At 40.2% G+C, this 27,197-nt stretch overlaps 2 protein-coding genes across 2 annotated transcripts; one reads left to right on the top strand and one right to left on the bottom strand.

Moving 5' to 3' along the window:
• Nucleotides 1-5,640: 5,640 nt before the first annotated feature.
• Nucleotides 5,641-9,412, top strand: LOC138892245 (uncharacterized). Its single transcript, XM_070175949.1, has 6 exons — nucleotides 5,641-6,249; nucleotides 6,294-6,494; nucleotides 6,611-6,955; nucleotides 7,643-8,004; nucleotides 8,142-8,266; nucleotides 9,294-9,412. Exons 1-6 carry the CDS (start codon nucleotides 5,641-5,643, stop codon nucleotides 9,410-9,412), a joined length of 1,761 nt encoding a protein of 586 aa, XP_070032050.1.
• Nucleotides 9,413-12,808: 3,396 nt separating this feature from the next.
• On the bottom strand, nucleotides 12,809-15,099 carry LOC138892244 (uncharacterized). Its single transcript, XM_070175948.1, has 2 exons — nucleotides 14,958-15,099; nucleotides 12,809-13,116 (listed from the first exon to the last, which is right to left on the bottom strand). The coding sequence occupies exons 1-2, from the start codon at nucleotides 15,097-15,099 to the stop codon at nucleotides 12,809-12,811; spliced, it is 450 nt and encodes a 149-aa protein (XP_070032049.1).
• Nucleotides 15,100-27,197: the final 12,098 nt, after the last annotated feature.

The following is a 27,197-nucleotide window of genomic DNA, read 5'->3' as shown; positions in this document are numbered from 1 at the left end:
CAAGTTCGAAATCACTAGCATTCTTATTAAAATCTAAGGGTTTCATTATTTTCTCATTTTTGGAATTGTGAATCTCAGTCTTAGGCAATTTTTGGAGTATTTCTCATCCCAGTTGAAGAGGTAAGTGATGTTTATTCGATTTTAGTGTTAGATATTAATTACCCATTGATTATTACTCCTAATTTTCATGAATCTAAGATGGGATTTGGAGATTTTCTGAGTATGTTGTTGGAGAGGGAGATTTGAGGGTTTGGGAGTCGATTTGTGGATGGATTTGGATTATATTGGTATGCTTGAACTCATAATTGAATTGGTGTTCGAAATATGTGAATTTTGTCGGGTTCCGAGGTACGAACCCGGGGTTGACTTTTTGACATTGGTTAAAGACCTTAGCTATATCATTTGGATTCGATTCATATGACTTTTATTATCTAGATTCGGTTCGTCCGGAGTTTGATTCAGGTGGGCAAGGCTTGTTAGAGGAGTGACTCGCTTGCTTGAGGTAATTAAGTATCTTATCTAAACTTGTTCGGGGCACTAGTTGCCTGAATTATTTGTGATAGCTACGTGCTATGAGTGGCGCATATGTGTGGGGTTGAGACCATATGCGTGCACCGGGAAATATTTACATGCTCGGGGTAGTGCTTAATATATGGCATGCCTTGAATAGATTTTTACGCTTCAACCTGAGAAGTTCCTCTTATTTGTAACCCCCCCCCCCTCCCTCGTGAGCTAATTATATCACATTTGTGATTTCATTGAGGTTATTTTCTAGGTTGAAACTGATAAATTCTTATTCCATGATGAAATTTTCTGTTTTAGGTGTTATAGCATATATTGCACATGCCTACACCATACCATGTTAGTTATACCAGTACAGGAGTATGAAACTTGATATATCATTGATCATGTACATGTATTATCTTATATATTTTTTCTCTGTGTTATGAGATGCACTGGTAGCGTGTGACTACGCAGGGTGCATTGTGATTGTGGCATGTGAGTTGTCCGTGCTTTTGATATTATTTGCACGTGAGTTGTCCGTGCTGCATGTGAGTTGTCCCTGATGCACGTGAGTTATCCGTACGGATCCAAATAGTAATATTATTGGCACGTGTGTTGTCTGGGCGATTTATGTTGTTAACACGTGAGTTGTCCGTGCAACGTGCGGATATGGATCCATCCCCCTAGGGTCACCCTCTCATGTTTCTCTCTTGATGTTGTACATGCGGATATTGAGTAAAACTGTTCAGTGGTTTGGTACAAATAAGGAAAGATTGAGGAAAGTCTGGTTAGTGTTATTTGGATTTGCATTTCATCTCTACTTGCAACTTCAATAGATATTTACCTGATTCATTTGCTTATCACCCTTATATATTGAATCATTTACTGAGCGGAGTACTTGAGTAATTGTACACACACACACACACAAATAGTTCCTTCTGTGCTTTATACTTGATCACATCATTGTTCCGTACCTATTAAATTGATGAAACTGTATAGGTTATAGCAGGTATCACTTATAATTCTTGCTTATTTTACCTCGTCGAGGTTAGTTACTACACTTATTGAGTACATGGGATCATTTGTACTCATAATACACTTTGCACATAATTGTATAGATCTAACTATTGGGACCAGTTATCAGTAGCAGATTTGCTGGTTGAGCTGAGTTTTTGAGAGACGAGGTAGAGCTGCATTCTCGTCCGCAGTCTTGGCGTCTCTTTTCTTATGTATTGTTGTCTTTATTTCTAACAGTATTACTCTTAGTCATTTTGGATTTTGTATTCCCGTATTAGAGCTCATGACTACATATTTTCCAGTTATGGGGAGGATTTATCTTGTATTAGTGGCATTTTGTCATATTGAGATTTCAGACTTATGATATTCCTGCAAATTTTGTTATTTTGGGTTCTTATTTGGTTATGTTCGGCTTGCCTAGTAAGAGTATTAGGCGCCATCATGACGGATTGGGATTTTGGGTCGTGACACATATGGTATTCATTAACATGAATAAAGCATAGACCAAAGTCCCAAGGGAGGTTTGTGGAGGTGTTTGGAGCTAGATGGGTCCTTGTAGCTGACATTAGGATTATTAAAGACATGTATGATGGAACTAAGACCTGAGTAAGGACAGTTGTATGATACTCGGAAAATGTTTATGTTATGATGGGGTTGCACCAGGGATCAGCTCTTAGCCCGTTTTTGTTTGTCTTGATGATAGACATACTGACGTGGCACATTTAAGGAAAGGTTCCATGGTGCTTGTTATTTGCAAATGATATAGTACTTATTTACGAGACGCTAAGAAGTGTTAACATGAGGTTGAAAGTTTGGAAACAGATCTTGGAGTCTAATGATTTCAAGTTGAGAAGGACCAAGACAGAATACGTGGAGTGCAAGTTCAGTGACGTGACTCATGAAGCGAATTTGGATATGAGGTTTTTTTACTTAAATCATCACTAAGAGAGAGAGTTTCAAGTACCTTGGGTCAGTAATCCAAGGAAATGGAGAGATTGATGAGGATATCACACATCGTATTGGAGCGGGTAGATAAAATGGATGCTTGCATCTGGCATTTTGTGTGATAAGAATGTTCCACTAAAACTTAAAGGTAAGTCCTACAGAGTGATGGTTAGACTGACTTTTTTCTATGAGCCAGAGTGTTGGCTAGTCAAAAAATCACATGCACAAAACATGAAAGTAGAAGAAATGAGGATGTCTAGGTGGGTGTGCGGGGATATAAGATTTAATAAGATCAGGAATGAAGTTATTCGGGACAAGGTTGGAGTGACCCGTGTGGAAGGTAAAATGCGGAAAGCGAGGCTAAGATGATACGGGCATGTAAAGAGGAAAGACACATATGCCTTAATAAAGAGGTGCGAGAGATTGGCTATGGTAGGTCTGAGGAGAGGTAGAGGTAGGCCAAAGAAATATTGCGAAGAGATGGTTAGTCTAGACATGACACTTCTCCAGCTTACCGAGGACATGACCCTCGATAGGAGGGTGTGGAGGTCAAGAATTATGGTAGAAGGTTAGCAGGTAGTCAAACATTTGTTTCTCCATACCAGTAGAATTAGTGTTAGTCGTGTATTTTTTTATTTTTAGGTTTTTATTACTACTTATTATTTCTTTCGTTTCAGTTTTCTTATTATCTTGTTGTTTTTAATGCTTGTTATTAATGCTTCTTCTTCATCTTTACTTGAGCTGATTGTCTATTTGAAATAGTCTCCCTACCTTCTCAAGGTAGGGTAAGGCTGCATACATGCTACCCTCCCCAAACTCCACTAATAAAATTACATTAAATTTATTGTTGTTGTTGTTTAGCATCATATATTCGGCATTCATTTTGGGATCCTACTAATTTTGATTACTGTCGAAAAGTTCCAATTTGGAGAATAAAACATTTTGTAATAAAGTGGAAATGTTTTCTGTAACTGCACATTTTCTTTTCAAGATTTGGAGGTCTGAAGTGTTAACCAATAATTTTATTGGCTATATGAATTCTTGTTAATTATTTCACGCTATTAATATCTAATTCATTTTACATAATCTATGTCTGAATAAGCATGTCTCGACATATTTTGCATTGTAATTTATTACTCTCTTAGTTTTAATATATGCTGGCGATAGTGCACTTGATACAAAGTTTTAAAAAATATTATTTTTAAAAACATGTGATTTTAAAAATATTTATAATATTTTTATATCTATAAAACATATAATTAACAATAGAATACAAAAATAAAGCATAGCTATTTGATATTTTTTGACCGGATTAATAAAAAGAGTACCACAAAAAATAATAGAAAAAAATATAATTGTATTGGGTAAAATATACAGATGACAGGTGGATGATTCCCGAATATGGATGTGGCGGTGAAGACAGGTAGGAGATAAATCAGCAAATAACTGATACCAGTTACAAGCATGTGACCGGGATCGTATAATTTCCGAAGGCACAAGACCGGAGAAGAGAATCTGAAAGTAAGGTAGCGGTTGGAGAGGTCATCATTATAACAACAGTCATTATAGAAAATCATACAATTTATTCTTAATTGTTATGTAGCTATAAATAGAGATGTTTATTGACCTTAAAGAGGAGCATGATTTGAGGAACTTGTCTCCTCTAATTAGCTATAAATAGTGAAATTTATACTCATTGAAGGATACGAAATACTTGTATGAAAAAGAAGTTGATGTTATTCTCTCATTGATAAAGCTATATTTTATTGTTATTAATATTTTCGCTTTGTTCTTGTCTCCAAATTATCCTTATTTTACTCGCTTTATTCTTTGCTATTTTATTTTATCGGATCAACTTAATTCACGTGTCTATTAACCATGTTATAAATTTAACTGTACCTATTTGCGGGTAAATAATTTGGCGTCCACCGTGGGACATAGACAATGGAGGTATTACTTTAGTCTGTTCATCTTTTACTTTAGACAATGGACGCCATCATGGCCTATAGTGGCATTTGGGTCGTGACAACTTGGTACCAGAGTACTAGGTTCACATAGGTCTCACAAGTCATGAGCAAGCCTAGTCGAGTCTTGCGGATCGGTGCATAGACGTCCGTGCTTATCTTCAAGAGGCTATAGGGTGTTAGAAAACTTCTCCTTCTTCATCTCCCATCATGTGATTGATGTTGTGCTAAGTTCTTTCTCTTATTCTCTTATAGATGGTGAGAACGCGTGCTATGACTTTACCAGACGGTAGAGGAACTGCTCCCCCGGTTGTTAGAGACTGAGGTAGAGGCCGAAGGAGGGCCACAACTCCTGCTAGAGGACGAGGGCATCCTAGGGTTGCTCCTATTGTACCACAACTGGATAGTGGAGGATCCTATTATTGAGAAGCAGGATGAGGCATTTGTAGCTGAGCCAGCCCCAACAGATTTTATGACTGCACCAAGATTTCAGGTGCTCATGGGCCGTATGCTGCGGTTCATGGATTCTATGACTCAGGTCGGGTTATTTTTGGAAGATCCGGCCACATCTCAGGCGGGAGGGGGAGCACAGAGCCCTACCGCTCAGGCTCCAGAGTACGCTACTGCCATTTAACAGACCCCAAGTGCAATACCTGCGGGCGAGGCCCAGCCAGTTGCAGCGGCTATACTAGAGCCCAGACCAGCCACAATCGTTGAGCATAAAAAATAACTGGACATATGGACTAGGCTACATCCTCAAGTCTTTAGCGGTGAGTGGAATGAGGACCCATAGGACTTCATTAATCTTTGTAGGGACATGCTGCATAATTTGGGAATATTGGAGTCTAACGGTGTGGATTTCACCACATTTCAGGTAGAGGGAAAGGCCTGTAGATGGTGGCAGTTTTGTCTCTTTTTGTAGAAGGATATTCCACCCTCTTAGAGGGAAGAGTTACGGGGTCAGTTCGAGTGGCTCCAGTCGGGTCAGATGTATGTGACTGATTATGAGGCGAGATTCTCTGAGTTATCTCACCATGCACTTATGATACTCTGCACAGATGTAGAGAGAGTGATGAGGTTTATTGCGGGCTTACATTATGGTATCCAGGTTACTATGGACCGAGAGGTTGAGATGGGGACTCCATACGATTAGGTTGTGGAGATATCTCGGATGATCGAGGGTATTTGTAGACAAAGATGATTGTATACGATGGGGGAGAAGCGGCCTCGGGATTCTGGCGGATTTAGTGGTGCCCTGTCTGGGGCCCACGGTCAATTCATGAGGGTCCAATCTAGTAGGCCCAAGTATTCAGCACCACCGCCTGCTCAGAATTATCTAGCACTACCCTACTTCAGTGCTATTTTAGAGAGTACCTACCATCCACCGACTATTCAGAGATCCTCTAGTGGGTATTTATGTCATCAGGGTCAGACTCAGGGTCAGCAGTCTTCCGCAATGAGAGGTTGCTACGAATATCGGGAGCTTGGTCATATGAGGAGGTTTTGCCCCAAACTTAGGGGCAAGGTAGTACAGCAGGGCCATCATCTAATGATCACCGCACCAGCTGTCGCACCACCCATCCGGTCGGCCAGAGGCGGAGAGCAGGTGGGTATAGGTATCCCAAAAGGTAGAGGCCATCCAAGTGGCACATCTAGACGGAGACCAAATGCAGTAGACTTAGACAACGTGATCACATGTATTATTTCTGTCTGCAGTTTGGATGCTTCAGTACTATTCAATTCAGCGTCAACTTATTCATATGTATCTTCTCTATTTGATCCTTATCTGGATGTCTCTCGTGAGTCCTTGGCTGTTTATGTATATATGTCCACATCGGTGGGTGATTCTATTTTTGTGCATAGGGTTTACGGTCCTGTGTTGTGACTTTCAGTGGTTATGAGACCAAAGCGGATCTTCCATTGCTTGATATGACCGACTTTGAGGTCATCCTGGGCATGGACTGGTTGTCTCCATACCATGCCATTCCTTATTGTCATGCTAAGAATGTTACTTTAGAGATGCCAAAGTTGCCTAGATTGGAGTGGAGAGGCTCATCTAGTCAGGTTATCACTTTCTTGAAGGCTCGATATATGGTCGAGAAGATTTGTTTGGCCTATCTGGCTTATGTTTGGATACTACTGTGGAGACTCCCATGATTGATTCAGTGCCCATGGTGCAGGAGTTCTCCGATATATTTCCTTCTGATCTACTAGGTATGCCACCATATCGTGGTATAGATTTCAGCATTTATTTAGTGCCAGGCACCCAACCTATCTCTATTTCACTATATCACATGGCTGCAAACGAGTTGAGGGAGTTGAAGGAGCATCTTGATAAGTTTCTTGAGAAGGGGTTCATCAGGCTGAGTGTGTCGTCTTGGGGTGCACCGGTATTGTTTGTGAAGAAAAATGATGGGAGTATGTGGATATGCATTGATTACCGCCTGCTGAACAAAGCCACTATCAAGAATAAGTACTTGTTGCCACACATTGATGATTTGTTTGATCAGTTACAAGGTTCTAGGGTGTTCTTTAAGATCGATTTGAGATCTCGGTATCATTAATTGAAGATTCGTGCTTCGGATGTTCCGAAGACAGCTTTCCGGACTAGATATGTCCACTATAAGTTTACAGTGATGTCCTTCGGCTTGACTAAAGCCCCAATGGCATTTATGGATTTGTTGAATCGGGTTTTCAAGCCATATCTTGAATCATGTGTCATTCTCTTCATTGATGACATATTGATCTACTCACGTAGTATGGAGAAGAACGAGCAACATTTGAAGATAGTGCTTCAGACCTTGCGGGAACAAAAGTTATATACTAAGTTCTCCAAGTGTGAGTTCAGGTTAGATTCAGTGGCTTTTCTGGGGTATGTATTATCAGGTGACAGTATCAAGGAGGATCCCAGGATGATCGAGGCAGTTTAGAGTTGGCACCATCCTACCACAACGACCGAGATTAGAAGTTTCTTGGGGCTAGCAGGTTATTATCATCGATTTGTGGAGGGTTTCTCGTCTACTGCAGCTCCTATGACTAGATTGACCCACAAGGGTGCTCCATTCAGATGGTCTAATGATTACGAGGCGATCTTTCAAAAGCTCAAAACCGTATAGATTACAACACCAGTGTTAGTTTTGCCCTCCGATTTAGGGATGTATACTATGTATTGTGACAATTCACGTGTTCGCTTGGATTGTGTATTGATGCAGGAGGGGCGAGTAACTACATATGCTTCACATCAGCTGAAGCCTCACGAGAAGAATTACCCTGTGCATGATTTGGATTTGGCCACGATAGTTTATGCTCTCAAGATTTTGAGGTATTATCTTTATGGTGTGTCGTGTGAGGTCTACACCAATTACCGCAGTTTGCAGTATTTGTTCAAGCAGCACAAGTGGCTTGAGTTACTGAAGGATTATGATATTACTATACTGTATCATTCGGGCAAGGCGAAAGAGTTTGCGAATGCTTTGAGCAGAAAGGCCGAGAGTATGGGTAGTTTGGAATTCATTTCAGCAGGGGAGAGGCCATTCGCTTTGGACATTCAGTCCTTAGCTAACAGATTTGTGAGGTTGTATATTTCAGAGCCCAGTCGAGTTCTTGCATGTGTTTTGGCTCATTCTTCTTTATTCGAGAGATCAAGGCTCGTCAGTATGATGATTCGCAATTGTTGGTTCTTACAGAGACGTTGCTATAGTGTGATGCCAGGGAGATTACTATCGGTGATGATGGTGTTCTGCGACTCCAGGGTCGCTTATGTGTTCCTAATGCTGATGAACGGAGGGAGACAATTCTAAAGGAGGCACACAGTTCACGGCAATCTATTCATCCTGGTGCCACGAAGATGAATCGTGGCTAGAGGAAGCATTACTAGTGGCAGCGGATGAAGAAGAACATATTTGAGTATGTGGCAAAATGTCTAAATTGCCAGCATGTTAAGTATGAGCAACAAAGACCAGGCGGCCTTCTTCAGTAGATATCTATTCCAGAGTGAAAATGGGAGTGCATCACTATGGATTTCATAGTTGGGTTGCCGCGGACATTGAGGAAATTTGATGTTGTTTGGGTCATTATCGATAGACTGACCAAGTCTATACACTCTATTCTAGTGGTGACTACGTACTATTCAGAAAGGTTGGCCCAGATTTACATTCAGGAGATAGTCCGATTGCATGGCGTGCCTCTTTCCATCATTTCATATAAAGGCCCCCGGTTCACTTCACATTTATAGAGAGCTATACAGAGTGAGTTAGGTAGCCGGGTAGAGCTCAACATGGCCTATCATCCTCAGACCGACGGGCATTCAGAGTGGACATTTTAGATTTTAGAAGATTACTCTGAGCATGTGTGATTGACTTCAGAGGGTAGTGTGATCGATTCTTACCTTTGGCCGAGTTTTCTTATAACAACATTTTCAGTCAATCATTGAGATGGCTCTATTTGAGGCCTTGCATGGTCAACGATATCGTTCCCCCATCAATTGGCTTGAGCACGGCGAGGCTAGGTTATATGGTACTGATTTGGTAAAGGATGCCTTGGATAAGGTAAAGTTGATACAGGAGAGACTTCGCATAGCTTAGTCCAGGAAAAAGCATTATACGAATGAGAAAGAGCGTGATTTATTATTTATGGGAGGTGAGAAAGTTCTCTTGAAACTCTCGCCAATGAAGGGTATCAAGAGGTTTGGAAAGAAGGGCAAGCTGAGTCCGAGGTTTATCGGTCCATTTGAGGTGTTGGAGCAAATTGGATAGGTTGCTTAAGGCATACTTTTCCTCCCAGTCTATCGGGAGTTCATGCAGTTTTTCAAGTGTCTATGCCCTAGATGTTCCATGCTGACATGTGACATGTCACATGTGTTAGATTACAGTACAGTTCATCTAGATGAGAGCTTGGGTTCTGAGGAGGAGCCAGTTGCTATTATTGACAGGCAAGTCCGACAGTTCAGGTCTAAGAAGATTTCAGCGGTAAAGGTCTGGTGAAGGGGTCAATCGGTCGAGGAGGTGACTTGAGAGACCGATGAGAACATGTAGAGCATATATCCACACTTATTCATCACTCCGAGTATGATTCTAGACCCGTTCGAGGACGGATATTTGTTTAAGAGGTGGAGAATGTAAGGACATGATCGGTCATTTTGCTTTCTAGATCCCCGTTCCCCTATTTAAGACTTCCAGTCCGTGCTTTTACTGTTTTATGACTTGCAAGGATGATTGTTTTGGTTTTGTAAGGGTTCGGGTTAGAGTCGGACACTTAGTTCCTTAATAGTGGCCTAAGGTGGCTAAGTTTGACTTGAGTCAATATTTTGAGTAAATGACCTGGAAACTGGGATTGAAGGTACCAATAAGTTTGTATGTTTATTTTGAACTTGGGCGTGTGTTCGGATCGCGTTTCGGGTGATCCGGAAGCATTTCAGTGCTTAACGTTGAAAGTTGGCACCATGAAGGTTTTAGAGTTGCTTAAATTTTGTTTGAAGTAGACTTTGGTTTTAACAATGTCCGTTTGGGATTCCGAGCCTAGGAATATGTTCGTATTGTGATTTGTGACGTGTGCATAAAATTTGGCGTCATTCCGAGTTGTCTAAGCATGATTCGTCGTGTTCGAAGCTAGTTGAGGAAGTTTGAAGTTCAAAAGTTGATTAATTTGGTTTTAGGGTGCAATTCTTAGTTTTGATATTGTTTTATGTGTTCCTAGGCTTTGTGTAGGTCTGTATTATGTTTATGAACTTATTGGTGCAATTGGACGGGTTCCCGGGTGGCTCGGGTACGTTTTAGACCACCCGGAGTTAATTCCAAATTGCAGATATTACTGGTGCACGTTTCCTTCTTTGCGAACGCTGAGGGTGTCTCGCGTTCGCGATGAATGATTTAGTCTGGGGGAGATTTTTTGCTTCACGTTCGGGAAGACCTGTCCACACTCGCAAAGGGAGGGGATTGTGAAGCTTCATGTTCGTGCAGAGTAGGTCGCGATCGCGAAAAGAAGTTGAGGCTAGGGGATGGCAGGCTGGTAGCCTTCGCATTCGCAAAGGGGAGCTCACGTTCGCGAAAGGTTGTCCAGGTTAGCCTTCGCGATCGCGAGGCCTCTGTCGCATTCACAAAGGGGAAAAGTTGGGAATTGTCAACTTTACCTTCGCGATCGTGAAGGTACCTCCGTGATCGCGAAGAAGGGTCGTTGGGCAGAATTGTGTTTTAAAATCGAGACTTAGGCTCATTTTCTCTTATTTCACATTAGTTTGGCCTATTTTAGTGCTTCTTGGAGAGGGAGTTTCACCTAGGGTCTTGAGCTAAGTGATTTATACCTAATGCAAGTTTAATACATAGATTATGGGTAGATTTTAACATGGAAATTGTGAAACTTATAGGATTATGTTGAAAAACCTAGGGTTTGGTAAAATTGGGATTAGACCACGAAATTGATTATGGATTTGAGTAAAAATTATATATTTGAGTTCATAAGGTCATGGGTAAAATTTATGTACGAAAATTTCCGAAATTCAGGCACGTGGGCCTGAGGGTGAATTTTAGGAACTTTCTGACTTGGGTTGGGTAATTACTCTAATAGATGAATTATGAATTTTTTAGCATATATTGATAAGTTTTTATGACTTTTGACTAGTTTCGGGTTGCTCGGCCTTATTTTGAATCTACTAGTGTGGTTTGAGGGCCAAGAAGAGGACTTGAAAACAAGGTAATCTCTTGCCTAATCTTGTAAGAGGGAATTATCCCCGTAGGTGCTTAAATTGTTATTTGTTACTAGTTGTGGGTGCTACGTATACACAATGTGATGATTGTCCGTATGTAGCTAAAATCATGTTCATGTTCGGATAGATTTAGGACTTTATCATACAATATTTGTATTATTTGAACTCAATCTGTTAGTACCAACAATAACATATCCAGTATTATCCCACACTGTGGGGTCTGGGGAGGGTTGTGTGTACACAAACCTTACCTCTTCCTTGCGAGGATAGAGAGGATGTTTCCAACTACTTAAATTTATAATTGTAATGTGATTAGGGATTATGCTAGGCCAAGTTTTATTACCTTGAGTTTTGGCGGAATACTTGATTGTTGGTAAAAATTATGCTTTCGTTGTAGTTGTTTGATCCGAATATACATGATATTTCCTTCATGACTAGAGATTTGATATTTATTTGATGGTTCTTATTTGTTGAGATGGCATGTGATATTTTGGGATTTTAAATTGATATTATGTTAAATGATAAGTTATTTACTATTTCTTATTCTATTATTATTATTGTGTTTCATGCCTATTTATAATTTATGTACTTTATTTATTGATCACTAGTAAGTGTTATTGTCGACCCCTCGTCACTACTTCTTCGAGGTTAGACTAGATACTTACTAGTTATGTGTTGATTTACATACTCATGCTAAACTTCGGCACAAATTGTGCAGGTACTGAGGTAGGTACATCTGGTGTCTGTTCGGGCGCGCATCCACATTATCCGAAGACTCAGTGGTGAGCTGCTCCCCCATGCTCTGATCTGCAGAACCCGGAGTTTCCTTCCTGCTGCATTTTATATTTATGTTTATTTCATTTCAGATACTAGTTGTAGTGGTTTGTACATTCTACTAGATTGCTCGTGCACTTGTAACACCGGGTTTTGGGAAGCTCTAATAGATGTTTATGGTTTTTGCCTAATATTATCACTATTTCATTTTTATGTTTTATTTATGCTTTCTAACACCATGGCTTTCTATACTTTGTTTCTTTAATTAAAATTCATGATTTCAAAAGTAATGAAATGAGAAATTAAATAGATAGTTCACCGTGGGCTTGCCTAACAGCAACGTTGGGCGCCATCATGGCCTATAGGGAGAATTGGGTCATGACACAACTCCTCTCTTTGTTACTTTCTCTGAAAAAGAAAATACATACGGGACTCGGAGGTAACGTTTTAGATGATGACTGTTGACCCCTTTCTATCAGAATTGTTATAACCTAGACTAGGAATAATTAAGTATTTTGCGTGCCTTTTGGGTGTAATGTCATCATCTGGTATGGGCTAGCTTCCTATCATCCAAAATAGTTAGTAAAATTCAAATGAACAAATAAAAAATGAAAATTTAAGATACTTGACCGTGGGTACTTGCTCAAAAGTAGTATATCTTCAAGTGAACAGCAATCCAACTGGAAGGTAACACTTTCCCATCCATGGTCTCCAGTTCATATGCTCCTTTTCCAGCAATGCCTTTAACTCGATACGGGCCTTCCCAATTTGGACCCAATTTCTCTGCATTTTCTACATGTGTTGATCGAAACACTTTCTTAAGGACAACATCCCCAATCTTGAAATATCGAAGGTTCACCTTTCGGTTGTAAAATTGCTCAATCCTTTGTTTTTGTGCTGCCATTCATATCAAAGTTGCTATCCTTCTCTCCTCTGTCAAATCTAAATTTGTACGAAGTTCTTCTTCATTTTTATGCTCGAACCTTATGCTTGGCTCTCCTATTTCCACTGGAATTAGTGCCTCAGTACCATAAACAAGCGAAAATGGAGTTTCCCCCGTGCTTATTTTCGTCATTGTCCTATAAGCCCAAGGCACCCCAGGTAGCACTTCAGGCCACCTGCCTTTTGATTCTTCTAACTGTTTCTTTATATTATTGACAATGATTATATTTGTCGATTCAACTTGTCCATTGGCCACATGATGATATTGTGCTGAAGTAATTCGTTTAATTTTTTACCTTTTAACAAAATCAGTAACCTTTGCACCCACGAATTGTGGCATATTATCGCATACGATTTCCCTTGGGACTCCAAATTGACATATTATATTCCTCCAAATAAAATCAACAAACTCTTTCTCTCGTAATTATTTAAAGGCACTTGCTTCTATGCACTTAGAAAAATAATTAGTTAAAACTAATAAAAATCGTACATTCCCTGATGCTTGAGGTAGAGGACCTACAATATCCATTTCCCACTTCATAAGCAGTCGCGGTGTTATGATTTAATGAAGCAACTCTACCAGTTGATTCATATTGTTTGTATACCGTTGACATTTATCGCACCGTCTTCCAAAATGTTTCGCTTCGTCTTCCATTTTTAGCCAATAATATCCTACTCTTATTAGCGTCTTTACCAATGACCTTCCTCCACCGTAATTTTCACAATGTCCTTCATGTACTTCATGCATCACATATTCAATTTGTGATGGACCAAGACACTGCACTAAGGGTCCCCTGAACATTTTGCGATACAAATTGCCTTCTATTAAGCAATATTGAGTAGCTTTCATTCTCAATAAATGGTATTTCTTCTTATTCTCAGGTAAAATCCCATACTGCAGATAGTTCACAAATTCATTTCTCCTATCCCATATTAAATTATTGAAATTTACCTCGTTCTTGACTTGATCAAGGGCTGAATGAAACAAGTGCACCACGATTGCATTTTATGCTATTGACACATCAGCCCTGGACCCCAGATTTGCTAATGCATCAGCTTCTGCATTCTCTTGCCTTGGTATTTGAACAGCCTCACATGCTTGGAACTGTCGCAGTAGTTCTCGCACTTTTTCTAAATATTGTTTCATTCGTGTCTCTCTAGCTACGTAATTCCCTTGCATTTGATTCACTACAAGATGTGGGTCACTTTTGATTTCAACTTGCTCAATCCCCAATTCTCTTTCAAGTTCCAGGCCTACAATTATTGCTTCGTACTCGACTTCATTATTAGTAATTGGGTAGCACTTTATTGCTTGCCTAATAAACTCTCATGGATGTGAAATTAAACCAATACACAAACCTGCTCCTTTTATATTTGAGGACCCGTCAGTATATAAGGTCCAAGTTCCCAAATTAGATCCAGTAAATACTCGTACCTCTTTTTCAACATCAGGAAGTAGGAGAAATCTGCTAGTACCTGTGACTTTATGGAGGTTCTAGGTTGATCGATAATATCATATTCACTAAGCTCTATGGCCCATTTAGCTAATCTCTATGATAACTCATGTTTATGCAGTATATTCCTTAACGGAAAATCAATTACAACAGAAATGGAATGACATTGAAAATAAGGTCGTAACTTTCTTGATGCCATTATCATTGCTAGTACAAGTTTTTCTAAATGAGGATACCATGTTTCATCCTCCAACAAAGATTTACTAACATAATAAATTAGATATTTCTTACCTTTATCTTCTCGCACCAACACCGCACTTACTGCAACCTACGATACAGCTAAGTAGACGAGTAACATTTCTCTGTATCTTGATTTTGATAACAGGGGCGGTTTTGACAAATTTGAATTAAAATCCTTCAAAGCTTGTTGACATTTGTCAGTCCATTCAAATTGATTATATTTTTTCAATATCAAAGAGAAGTTATAACAATTCTCTAAGGATTTAGATATAAATCTCCCCATAGCTGCTACTCTGCTTGTTAACCTTTATACTTCCTTTTTGCTTGTGAGCACATCGGACATTTCTTCGATTTCCTTGATTCGAGCGGGATTCACTTCGATCCCTCTGTTAGAAACAAGATAAACTAAAAATTTACCTGAGGCCACACCAAAGGCGCATTTCTCCGGGATCAACTTCATGTTATATTTGCGGAGTATCTCAAAGGTTTCATTTAAATGCTGGAAATTGTTTCCCGCTCGTGCTAATTCTACCACTATGTCATCAATGTAGACTTCCATGGTTTTTCCCTAGTATTCTTGAAATATTTTGGTCACCAATCTTTGGTATGTAGCTCCAGCATTCTTCAAATCAAATGGCATAATCTTATAGCAGTAAGTCCCCCCCTGTCTATAATAAAAGAAGTCCTTTCCTTATCTAGAGGATTGATTTTTATTTGGTTATATTCGGAATACACATCTAAATAAAAAACTCAAAAGCTCATGAATTGAAGCATGTGCTTTCAAAAAGGTTTGAGAATTAGAGGTGATTGATTTCATTTGAGATCACATTATTTGCCGGTTTGGAGTGCCAAAAGAAATTGCTTGTGACAATTGACCACAATTCATAGGTTCCAAAGTTATAAAATTCATATAGGGATTAAAGATTAAAAGGATCACATCATCTCCATACCATCCAAATGCTAATGGCCAAGAGTCGACTAACAAGGTAATAATTCAAAACCTCAAGACAAAATTAGAGGATACATATGATGACCCGATAGGTCGTTTTGAGTTTTAGCCTTAATTTTCACGAATCGAGACCTCTATTAGTTTCATTTTGATATTTCTTGGTTTGCGTGTGTGGTCTGTGTAGCTTTTCTAAAAGCTTTTGTGTGAAATTTTGAAGAAAATGAGAATTTCGACTAAAATTAGACTAGAGTTGACCACGGTCAATATTTTGGATAAACGACCCCGGATTGGCATTTTTGGATATTCTGGTAGGTCCGTACTATGATTTTGGAGTTGGGCATACGCCCGAAATTGAATTCGGAGGTCCCTAGGTTGAGTTGACTTGTTTTGTCGAAAGTTAGCAATTTGAATGTTTGGAAATTTCCTAGGTTTGATTATAGGTTGACTTTATGGGTATTGGGTTTTGATTTATGTTTTGGAACTTGGAATAGGTATGTTTTGTTATTTGAAACTTGTCTACAAAATTTGGTGCAATTCGGAGTTAGTTTGATAGGATTCAGATGCTTGGTTATGATCCTAGAGGTTCTTGAGTTTTCTTTTGAATTTCATACATTTTGATCTTTGATTCATAGTTCTATATGTTATTTTGGTGTTTTGATCGCAAGAGTGAGTTTGTATGATGTTTTTAGACCTGTGTGAATATTTGGTTTGGAGCCCCGAGAGCTCGGGTGAGTTTCAAATGTGTTTCAGATTGGATTGAAACCATTTTGGGTTGCTGGTGTGCTGGTGCTCCAGTTATAGCAATTGCGATCACCACCCTCGCATTTGCGATGAGCACAGTAGGGGGCATGTATCGCAATTGCGATGCCTCACCGCAACTAGGATGCAAGGCTGGGAATGGGTAAGTTTGCAATTACGATCATGTGGTCGCATTTGCGAGAGGAGCAGACTTCGCAAATGCGAAGTTAGTGTCGCATTTGCAACATGCCTCAAGTTTGTCAGGTACCAAAATTGCGAGTCCTTCTTCGCAATTGCGATATCTGCATAAGAACAATAGGGCTGGGAAGACGGGATTTCATCTCATTTCTCTCATTTTAGAACTCTACACTCGGTAGGAGGCAATTTTGAGAGGAGATTTTTACCTACAATCATTGGGTAAGTGATTTTGATCTATTTTCAATTATATTACATGATTATGCATGAGATTTAACATCAAATTCATGAGAATCTAAGTGAAAATTTGAGAGTTTTTGTTTATATTTTTTAAAAATAAAAATTTGGGATTTGAGAGTTGAATGGGACTTTGATTTTGAAACAAAATACATATATGGACTCGTGGGGTTATGGGTAGTCGAGATCTATCCTTGGATTCTGGTTTTGACTGGGCAAGACCTGGGTTGACTTTTTCCAATTTCATTAAATAGCAAATCTTTTTCACACGTGGGTAGTTTATAAACCTAATTTTGAGTTATTTGAATTATATTTGGCTAGTTTTGACCGGTTTGGAGGCTAATCTAAAGGAAAAGTCGTGGTTGATTGTTGAGAGGTTGCGCAAAGAGGTAAGTGTTGTGTCTAACTTTGATTTGAGGGAATTAGGACTCATTGAGCTGTTGTTTATGTGAATTATGTGGGGAAACAGTGTATGTGTGAGGTGACGAGTGTATATGCATCGTCGAGGGGTCTAGCATGCAGTATTGGGTTATTTATTTCCATGTCTTTGTTATTCCATATTATCTCTTGTTATGTGATTTACTTGTTGCATGTTCCTACTTGACATCTATGTTATACTTGTTAAATTGTAACTTAATTGCTTCTTGCTTGACTTGCTCATTTCTCACTCAATAATATGCTTGCATGTAACTTGTTCTTAATTGCCTTAATTGTATATTCTCATTTTCACATATTTTACCTATTTTTATTGTCTTTATATCAATCGATGCACTCTATTATGTTATTCCACTTATGTGAGTCGTCTAGCTATTATTGTATTGATGAATTGATAAGGTTTGGGATTTTGAAGTATTGGATATTATCTATTGTATTGGTGTATCTTAAAAGTTATGTACGTTTCATCTTCTTTTGTGTTGATATTTCATAAATATTGGTATTGAGTTGTTTATGTTAATAATTTTAAATTGTTGGGCTCGAACTGCGCACCGCAACGGTATTGAAATGAATTGATATGGTGGTGTCGGGTTGCAGTACGTAATGGTATTGAAATGATATGATATGAAGAGATAAGGATGGAATATGATATGAATAGATTATGATATGGTAAATCGGGTTGCGCGTCTCAACGGATTTGATGTATCAGCCGCAGACCGAGGTAGAAATTTGGACAAACCTTTTGGACCATTATGCGGCCGCATAACCCCTCGCAGATCCAACACAAAAACATTCCAGAGAAACGTTCTGCGGCGCATTATACGATCGCAGAACAGGTCTGTGAACCGCAGACCAGTCACAGAGTGAGGTATGGGTGCCCAGTTCTGGAGGGCCATTATGTGGTCCATTGCGATCGCAGACCTGCATCGGGGCTTCATTTTTTTAATTTTTGAACCCGACCCCATTCTTGTAAAAAAGCCTTGGGGATCATTTTAAAAGGGAAAAACATATATTTCTAGAGAGAGGGAGTGCCATAGAGTGAGAGGGGAAGTTCCTAAACTCCTCATTCATCAATTCTTGCTCAAAGTTAAAGAATTTGCAAGAAGAATTCACTAGGTCTTCATCCTAGAGGTAAGGTTCTACTACATAACCCTCAATTTCGTGATTTTAGATAAAAATAGGTAATAAGTCTAGCAATTCCTGGGTGTGCGAGTTATTTATTTTACATGCATGTACCATCAAGGGTAGTAGGAAGATTGTTGAGCTATTTTGGGTAAACTTTGGGTAGTGGGGTGAAAGAATCCGCCATAGGAGGACCTTGAAACCTTAATTCTCACCTAGTATTTAATAAAATGCTCAGGTGAGCTGGAACTATGAACTCCTTCCTAATTTGTATTTAATTTTGCTATATCTCTAAATAGATCGAAGTGGCTAAGATTTTCGGAATATTGTAGTAATTTAAAAAGCTCGAGGCAAGGTATGTTGGCTAAACTTCTCTCTTAGAATTGAATTCTCACGATGTTCTTGTAAGTCCCGAGTTGTCCATTATGAATTGAATTTTATGAATAAGTTTGGTGTAGAAAGATGTATTTATATAAATATGTTCAAAATGTGTTCCGGAATATTCTTATCATGTTATGTTATTCTTCGGGAGCGTGTTCAAAGTATGAGTCTGTATTAAAATGTTGTAACTTCAAGTCAAGCCCAAATGAAAGTGATCATATCAAATTGTGTAAGAAATCACAGTGCCTAAGACGCTAAATTGCTCAAATGTATGCTTAAAGTCTTGAATTAAAATGTTTGTTGTTAACAATTCGTGATGATGTTTGAAAGTGAAATAGTGAGCATGAACTTTGAAGTACGGCCAACGTGCCAAGAATGATATTGTGTTATGGCCAATGGTGCCAATAAAATTAATGGCATGTAAAAGAATATGAATTGAATGGTAAATACTTTTAATAATAAATGCCTTAGGAGTACCGTTTAGCCACTGAGGAAGGGTAGGTCGGAACAACCTAACCCTGAAACTACACATGCCAGTGTAGGAGTGATTGAGGGGTAAATCCCCGTGTTAATGTGATGAGACTGTTTCCCCTTTATGTGGGATGAGATTTGTGTGTTGCGATATTTCCCCTTAAATGGGATGAGATTATTGCTAGCGAAATGTGATGTGATGTCGACCCAGACAGCATGGTGGTGAGACGGCTTAGCCAATCGGGCTGAGATCGGATGCCATGTCGCGCACATGGTGGTATTGTGAGTTTATGTCTTAGGGTGAGACGGCTTAGCCGGTCGGGCTGAGATCGGACTCCATGCTAAAACACGGTGGTGTATCGGTGCTAAAGATAACGCAACTTAAATTACTAAAACCTACTTGAAATTTACATTTCCCCTAACTTAACACCTTGATACTGTTTGAGTCTCTTACCGATTTCATGTTTTATTCTCAATTTACTGTTACTCATTCTATTGAGAGGGTGTTTAGTTTTACATACTAGTACTACTCTATATGTACTAATGTCCCTTTTTGGGGTTCCATAGTAGGTAGCATTGATCGGTGATAGCAGTACATCCTCTCCTCAGCTGACTTGGTAAGCCCCACTTCATTTCGGGGTCCCGTATCTCTTGTCCTTCGTACATAGCATTTTGAGGTATAGCCGGGGCCTTGTTGCCGGCACTGCCATAGCACTCTTTTGTTTCTGTTAGAAGCTCTGTAGACATAGTATGGGTTGTATATGTTTTTGGGAAGGTTAAACTAAAAATGTTGTAAGCGTATCATCTGTTCCACTTTAACTATGATTGTACAATGTACTGTTTTGGAGACTTGCTAACAATGTAACTAATGAAAATGAACTGGTGTTATTTACATGACCTCTTACTGTCCAGTTAATGAAATGTATTCTTCTCTTTATTTATGGGTGAGTTGGGTAGACGACACTATGCAGGCTTGCTCGACCGGGGTAACTTTATTGAGCGCCGGTTGCGCTCCCCGAGGTCGGGGCGTGACAGTTGTGGCTGTAGAGATTGTTCTCGGTATTGTGATGTGAGATTCGACATTATGTTATTCTGGGGACCTCTAGTAGTTGACCTACGGGTCTGGTTAATTGAGTTTATTATTTTATTACTATTCATGTTTCTGTTATTACTATTTCGTATAGGTTATTTGTGAGTGACTTGCCATAGCCTCATCACTATTTCGTTGAGGTTAGGCTCGACACTTAAAGAGTACAATGGGCCGGTTGTACTCATGCTATACTCCCTCACTTCCTGTGCAGATATCGGTGTTGGTCCTAGCAGTGTGTAGAGGAGATCCTGCCCAGACTGACTATCAGCAAGAGACTTGAGGTAGAGCTGCAGGCGTTCGCAATCCATGAAGTCCCCTTCCATTCTGTCTTTACTGTTTACCTTATTTCAAACAGTTGTATTTTGTTAAGAATTTATTTGTAGTACTCTAGGTGCTCATGTATTTGTGACTCCAGATTTTTGGGTGATGTTTAGACTACGTTGTGTTGTATTTATCACATCCATTTTGGACTATTATAGTTTTTTTTAAATGTTTTGAGTTAAATTGTTAAAATTTGTACAGTAATTAGCTAATATTGGCTTGTCTAGTAAGTGGAATGTTAGGCCCCATCATGGCCCCATAGTTGGGATTCCAGGTCTTGACAAGTTAGTATCAGAGCACTAGGTTGCCTAGGTATCACGAGTCATGAGCAGGATTAGTAGAGTCTGGAGGATCGGTACGGAGACGTCTGTACTTATCTTCTAGAGGATATAGAGCATTAGGAAAAATTCACTTCTTTCATTCTTTATCGTGCGACTTTATTTTATTACTGAAGTTTGAATAATTCTATTCTTGTTCTTCCGCAGATGGAGAGAACACACACAACATCTACAGCCAGGTAGGAGCCAGAGCCCCATGTTGCAGCCACTACCAGGGGTAGGGGTCAAGGTCGAGGCTGAGGAAGAGGTAGAGCTCAGCTTAGAGCACGTGCAGCAGCACCCATTGTAGAGCCCAAATCGAGCACGAGGAGGAGATCCATGTTCAGACCGCACCAGTCGGCCTCCCTCAGGTTCCGGAGTGATTCATTGCTACTCTCATACTTCAGGACGCCCTAGTCCACTTAATGGGCCTTATGGAGAGTGTGTCCTAGGCTGGAGTATTTCCTATGGCACCAACTATCTCTTATGCTAGGGGGATCCCAGGCTCCCGCCACTCACACCCCGGAGCAGATGGCTCCGTTATACAAGATTCCAGCAGTTCCAGCAGTTAAAGTAGTTCAGCCCGCTATTATTACACAGTCCGAGAAGAGGCCTGGGATGTCTTTTGAGGGATTGATGTGATTGGATAAGTTCACAAAGCTTTTTTATATCCATTTTGGTGGTAAACCTTCTGAAGACCCACAGAATTATTTGGATCATTGCCACAAGGTGTTGCGCAACATGGTTATTGTGGAGTCCAATGGTGTCAACTTTGTAGTGTTTCAGATGACTGGCTCTACCAAGAGATGGTGGCAGGATTATGTTCGAGCCAGCCAGCAGGTTCACCTCCACTCACTTGGAATCAATTTTTGCAGCTAGTTTTGGAGAAGTTCATTTCTTTTACTCTTAGAGAGGAGTACTATAGGCAATTTGAGAACCTCCAGCATGGTAGCATGACTCTTACCCAGTACAAGACCCTATTTATAAATTTATCTCACCATGTAGTAGTCTTTCTTCCTACTGAAAGGGAAAGGGTGAGGAGATTCATTGACGGTCATACTTTTGGTATCAGGCTATAGATGACCAAGGAGACTAGGGATGATATTTATTTTCACTAGGCAGTATAGATTGCTAGACGAATCGAGATGATTCGTGGTCAGGGTAGGGAGGCAATATCTAAGAAGAGCCCTCATTACTTTTGGGGGTTTCAGTGGTGCCTCATCTGGAGGAAGAGGTTCATTTGGTAGAGGCCATCCTCGCAAGCCAATTCAATTAGCACTTCAGGTAGCACACACTACTTCGGGTAGTCGTGCTTCATATGGGCCTCGTCCTGAGCAGCTAGCCTACAGTTCAACTTCATCTCCCATCAGTGCTCCACCGATTCAGAGCTATCACAATGTTATTCGGGCTGCCAGGGTTAGTCTCAGCTTTAGCAGCCACAGCAGCCGAGAAAGTGCTTTGAGTGTGGAGGTACGGATCATATCAGGGGGTACTATCCCATACTTTAGAGTAGTGCTCCTCAGCCGGGTTCACGTGCAATGGTTCCGGAACCGGTTGCTCCACCGTCCGCTCAACCAGCTAGAGGCAAGGGTCAGGCAGCTAGAAATGGTGGTCAGGCCGTTAGAGGTGGAGGCTAGCCAGTTAGAGGCTGTCTGAGAGACAAAGGTCAAAGTGTTGGGGACCAACCCCGTTTCTATGCATTTCCAGCTAGACCTGAGGTAGAGTCATCTGATGCTATCATCACAGGTATTGTTCCGATTTTCCATAGAGATGCCTCAGTTTTATTTTGATCTATGCTCTATTTATTCATACGTGTCATCCTATTTTGCTTCATACATGGTTATGCCTTGTGATTTTTTGAGTGCTCCTATCTATGTGTCCACGTCTGTGGGAGATTCTATTGTGGTAGATCGTGTTTATCGCTCATGTGTGGTTTCTATCGAGATCTTTGAGACTACGATTGACCTTCTAATTTTTGATATGGTGTAATTTGATGTTATCTTTTGCATGGATTGGCTATGACCTTATCACACAATTTTGGACTTTCACGGAAGGACTATGAAATTAGCCATGCCGGGGTTGCCTCGATTGGAGTGGAGGGGGACATCTGGCCATTCTACTAGCAGGGTTATATCTTATGTGAAGGCTCGACATATGGTCAAGAAGGGATGTCTAGCCTATTTTGCCTATATACGTGATCCTAGTGCATAGGTTCCTTCCATGGATTCAATACTAGTTGCGTGCGGAGGTATCTTCTATGGATTCAATACCAGCCGAGAGAGATATTGACTTCTGCATTGATTTGGTTTCTGGCACTCAGCCCATTTCTACTACACCATATCATATGGCCTAGTTGAGTTGAAGGAATTGAAGGAGCAGTTGCAAGACTTGCTTGATAAGGGATTTACTAGAGCGAGTGTCTCGCCTTAGGGTGCACCGGTGTTGTTCGTGAAGAAAAAAGATAGAACGATGAGGATGTGTATAGACTATCGGCAGTTGACCAAGGTCACTATCAAGAATAAGTATCCTTTTCCGAGGATTGATGACTTATGATCAGCTTCAGGGTGTCAAGGTGTTTTCCAAAATTGATTTGAGATCTGGCTACCATCAGTAGAAGATTAGGGCATTGGATGACCTTAAGACAGCTTTTCGGACCCGGTATGGTCACTATGAGTCCTTAGTGATGTCATTTGGCTTGACTAATGCCCCAGCAGTATATATGGATTTGATGAACCGTGTATTCAAGTTTTATCCGAATTCTTTTATGATCGTCTTAATTGATGATATTTTGGTCTACTCCCACAGTCGAGAGGAGCATGCACAGCATCTTCGAACGTACTTCAGACTTTGAGGGATCATCGGTTATATTCCATGTTTTCAAAGTGTGAGTTCTTGTTAGATTCGGTTGCCTTTTTGGGCCATGTTGTATCTTTTAAGGGTATTAAAGTGGATCCTAAGAAGATTGAGGCAGTTTAGAACTAGTCTAGACCTACTACAACTATAGAGATTCAGATTTTTTTGGGTTTGGCGGGTTATTATCGCCGGCATGTAGAGGGTTTTTCATCTATCTCAGCCCCATTGACCAAGTTGACCCAGAAGTATGCTCCTTTCAGATGGCCCAATGAGTGTGAGTGGAGCTTTCAGATGCTCAAGACTGCTTCGACTATAACCCCAATATTGGTGTTGCCTTCAGGTTCGGGATCTTACACTTTGTATTGTGATGCATCCGTATTGGGCTTGGTGCGGTACTGATGCAGGATGGTAGGGTGATTGCCGATGCGTCTCGGCAAGTTCATGATTTAAAGTTGGCAGCCATTGTTCACGAGCTGAAGATTTGGAGGCTATATCTGTACGGCATTTATTGTGAGGTCTATACTTACCATCAGAGTCTCCAGCACATGTTCAAGCAGAAAGACCTTAATTTACGGCAGTAGAGATTGTGATCGGTGATGATGGTGTTATGCGACTTTAGGGCCGGATTTGTGTTCCAAAGGTTAATGGATTGAAAGAGTTTCTCCTTGAGGAGGCTCACTATTCGCGCTATTCCATTCACCCATGTGTCACGAAGATGTACTGTGACTTGAAACGACACTATTAGTGGTGAAGAATGAAGAAGGACATTGTTTTTCTATATCTTGGTGTTTGAATTGTCAATAGGTGAAGTGTGAACATCATAAACGGGGTGGATTGACCCAGAGATTGGAGATACTAGAATGGAAGTGGGAGCGCACCACTATGGATTATGTAGTACGCTTACCACGGACTTTGAAGAAGTATGACATCGTCTGGGTTATTGTGAACCGGTTGACTAAGTCCGCACACTTCATTCCAGTGGCGACTTCCTATTCTTCAGAGAGGTTGGCTCATATTTACATTCAGGAGATAACTTCCCTGCACGGCGTGCTCATTTCCGTCATTTTTGACCGAGGCACGTAGTTCACATTACATTTTTGGAGAACCGTGTTGCGTTAGTTGGGCACGCAGGCTGAGCTGAGCACAACATTTCATCCTCATGCGGACGGACAGTCCTAGCGCACCATTCAGATTTTGGTGGGCATGTTATGTGCTTGTGTTATGGATTTTAGAGGATCATGGGACCGGATCTTACCTCTTGCAGAGTTCTCCTACAATAATAGTTACCAGTCAAGTATTTAGATGGCGTTGTATGAGGACTTATATGGGAGGTGATGTCGTTCGCCGATTGGTTTGTTTGAGCCTGGAAAGGCTAGGTTGTTGCGCACTAATTTGGTTTGTGATGCTATGGAAATGGTTAAGGTGATTAAGTACTTCGTACAGCTCAGTCCAGGCAGAAGAGTTATGCAGACTGCAAAGTTCGGGTTGTAGCTTATATGGTGGGTGAGAAGGTTCTTCTCCGAGTGTCGCCTATGCAAGGCATGATGCGGTTTGGGAAGAAGGGAAAGTTGAGCCCGAGGTTCATTAGTCCATTTGATATCTTAGAGAGAGTTGGAGAGGTTGCCTACAGGCTTGCATTGCCTCCTAGCCTATCAGGAGTACATCTGGTATTCCATGTTTCCATGCTTTGGAAGTACCATGAGGACAGCTCGCATGTTCGAGACTTCAGCACGATTCAGCTTGATGAAAATTTGGCCTATGAGGAGGAGCTGGTGGCTATTCTAGCCCAGCAAGTTTGAAAGTTCATATCTAAGAGTCTTCCTTCAGTGAAAGTGCAATAGATAGGTCAGTCGATTGAGGCAGCTAAGTGGGAGTCCGAGTCTGATATGCGGAGTAGATACCACCAGCTTTTACCAGTCTAGGTACCTTTCTATGTCCATCCGAGTGTTTCTTATAGAGGTGGAGAATGTGATGACCCGATAGGTCATTATGAGTTCTAGCCTTGATTTCATGAACAGAGACCTCTATTAGATTCATTTGATGTTTCTTGATATTTGTGCATGGTCTGTGTCGCTTTTTGAAAAGCTTTTATATGAAAGTTTGAATAAAATGAGAATTTTGACTAAAATAAGGCTAGATTTGACCACGTTTAACATTTTAAGTAAACGACCCTGGATCAGTATTTTGGCAATTTCGATAGGTCCGTATTAAGATTTTGGACTTGTGCGTATACCCAAAATTGAGTTCAGAGGTTTCACGGTTGATATTGACCTGTTTTGCCAAAAGTTAGCAGTTTGAATATTTGGCAATTCCCTAGGTTTGACCGTAGGTTGACATTACAGATATCGGGTTCGAATTTTGATTTTGGGACTTGGAATAGGTCTGTTTTGTTATTTGAAACTTATTTGCAAAATTTGGTGTAATTCGAAATTGGTTTGATAGGATTCAGACGCTTGGTGGTGATTCTAGAGGTTCTTGAGTTTTTTTGAATTTCATGCATTTTGATGCCCGATTCATAGTTCTAGATATTATTTTTGTGTAGGGGACAGGTATCGCAATTGTGATGCCTCACCTCAATTGTGAAAAAAGTCTTTGACTGCGTAGGTTCGCAATAGCGATCATGTGGTCGCATTCGCGAGAGGAGCAGACTTCGCAAATGCGAAGTCAGTGTAGCATTTGCGACATTCCTCAAGTTTGTCAGGTGCCACAATTGCGAACCCAGTGTTGCAATTGCGACATATGCGGCTGAACAAAAGGACTAGGACGACGGGATTTCATCTCATTTCTCTCATTTTAGAACCCTAGACTCAATAGAAGATGATTTGGAGAGGGGATTTTCACCTAAAATCATTCGGTAAGTGATTTTGATCTATTTTCAATTATTCACATGACTATACATGAGATTTAACATCAAATTCATGAGAATCTAAGAGAATTTTTGGGGATATTTGTTTACATTTTGAAAAATAAAAATTTGGTATTTGAGAAGCGAATTCGACTCGGATTTTGAAAAAAAAACACATACATGGACTCATGGGTAGTCGAGATATACCCCTGGACTCGGGTTTTGACTGGGCGATCCCAGAGTTGACTTTTGTTGACTTTTTCCAATTTCATTAAAAAAACAAATCTTTTTCACTCGTGGGTAGTTTCTAAAGCTTATTTTGAGTTATTTGAACTATATTTGGATGGATTTGACTGGTTTGGAGGCTAACTCTAAAGGAAAGGCAGTGGTTGATTGTTCAGTGGTTGCGCAAAGAGTTAAGTATTGTGTCTAATCTTGACTTGAGGGAATTAGGACTCGTTGAGCTATTATTTATGTGAATTATGTGGGGAAATGGCGTATATGCAAGGTGACGAGTGTATATGCACCGTCGGGGGATCTAGCATGCGGGATTAGGTTATTTATTTCCATGTCTTCGTTATTCCATGTTATCTCTTGTTATATGCTTTAATTGTTGCATGTTCCTACTTGACATCTATGCTTTACTTGTTAAATTGTTACTTAATTGCTACTTTATTGACTTGCTCATTTCTCACTCAATAAT

The sequence above is a fragment of the Nicotiana tomentosiformis genome, chromosome 5, assembly GCF_000390325.3.
Source record: "Nicotiana tomentosiformis chromosome 5, ASM39032v3, whole genome shotgun sequence".
Lineage (NCBI taxonomy): Eukaryota > Viridiplantae > Streptophyta > Magnoliopsida > Solanales > Solanaceae > Nicotiana > Nicotiana tomentosiformis.
Note: the sequence above shows the minus strand (reverse complement) of the source record. Positions and strands in the feature narration are given on the sequence as shown.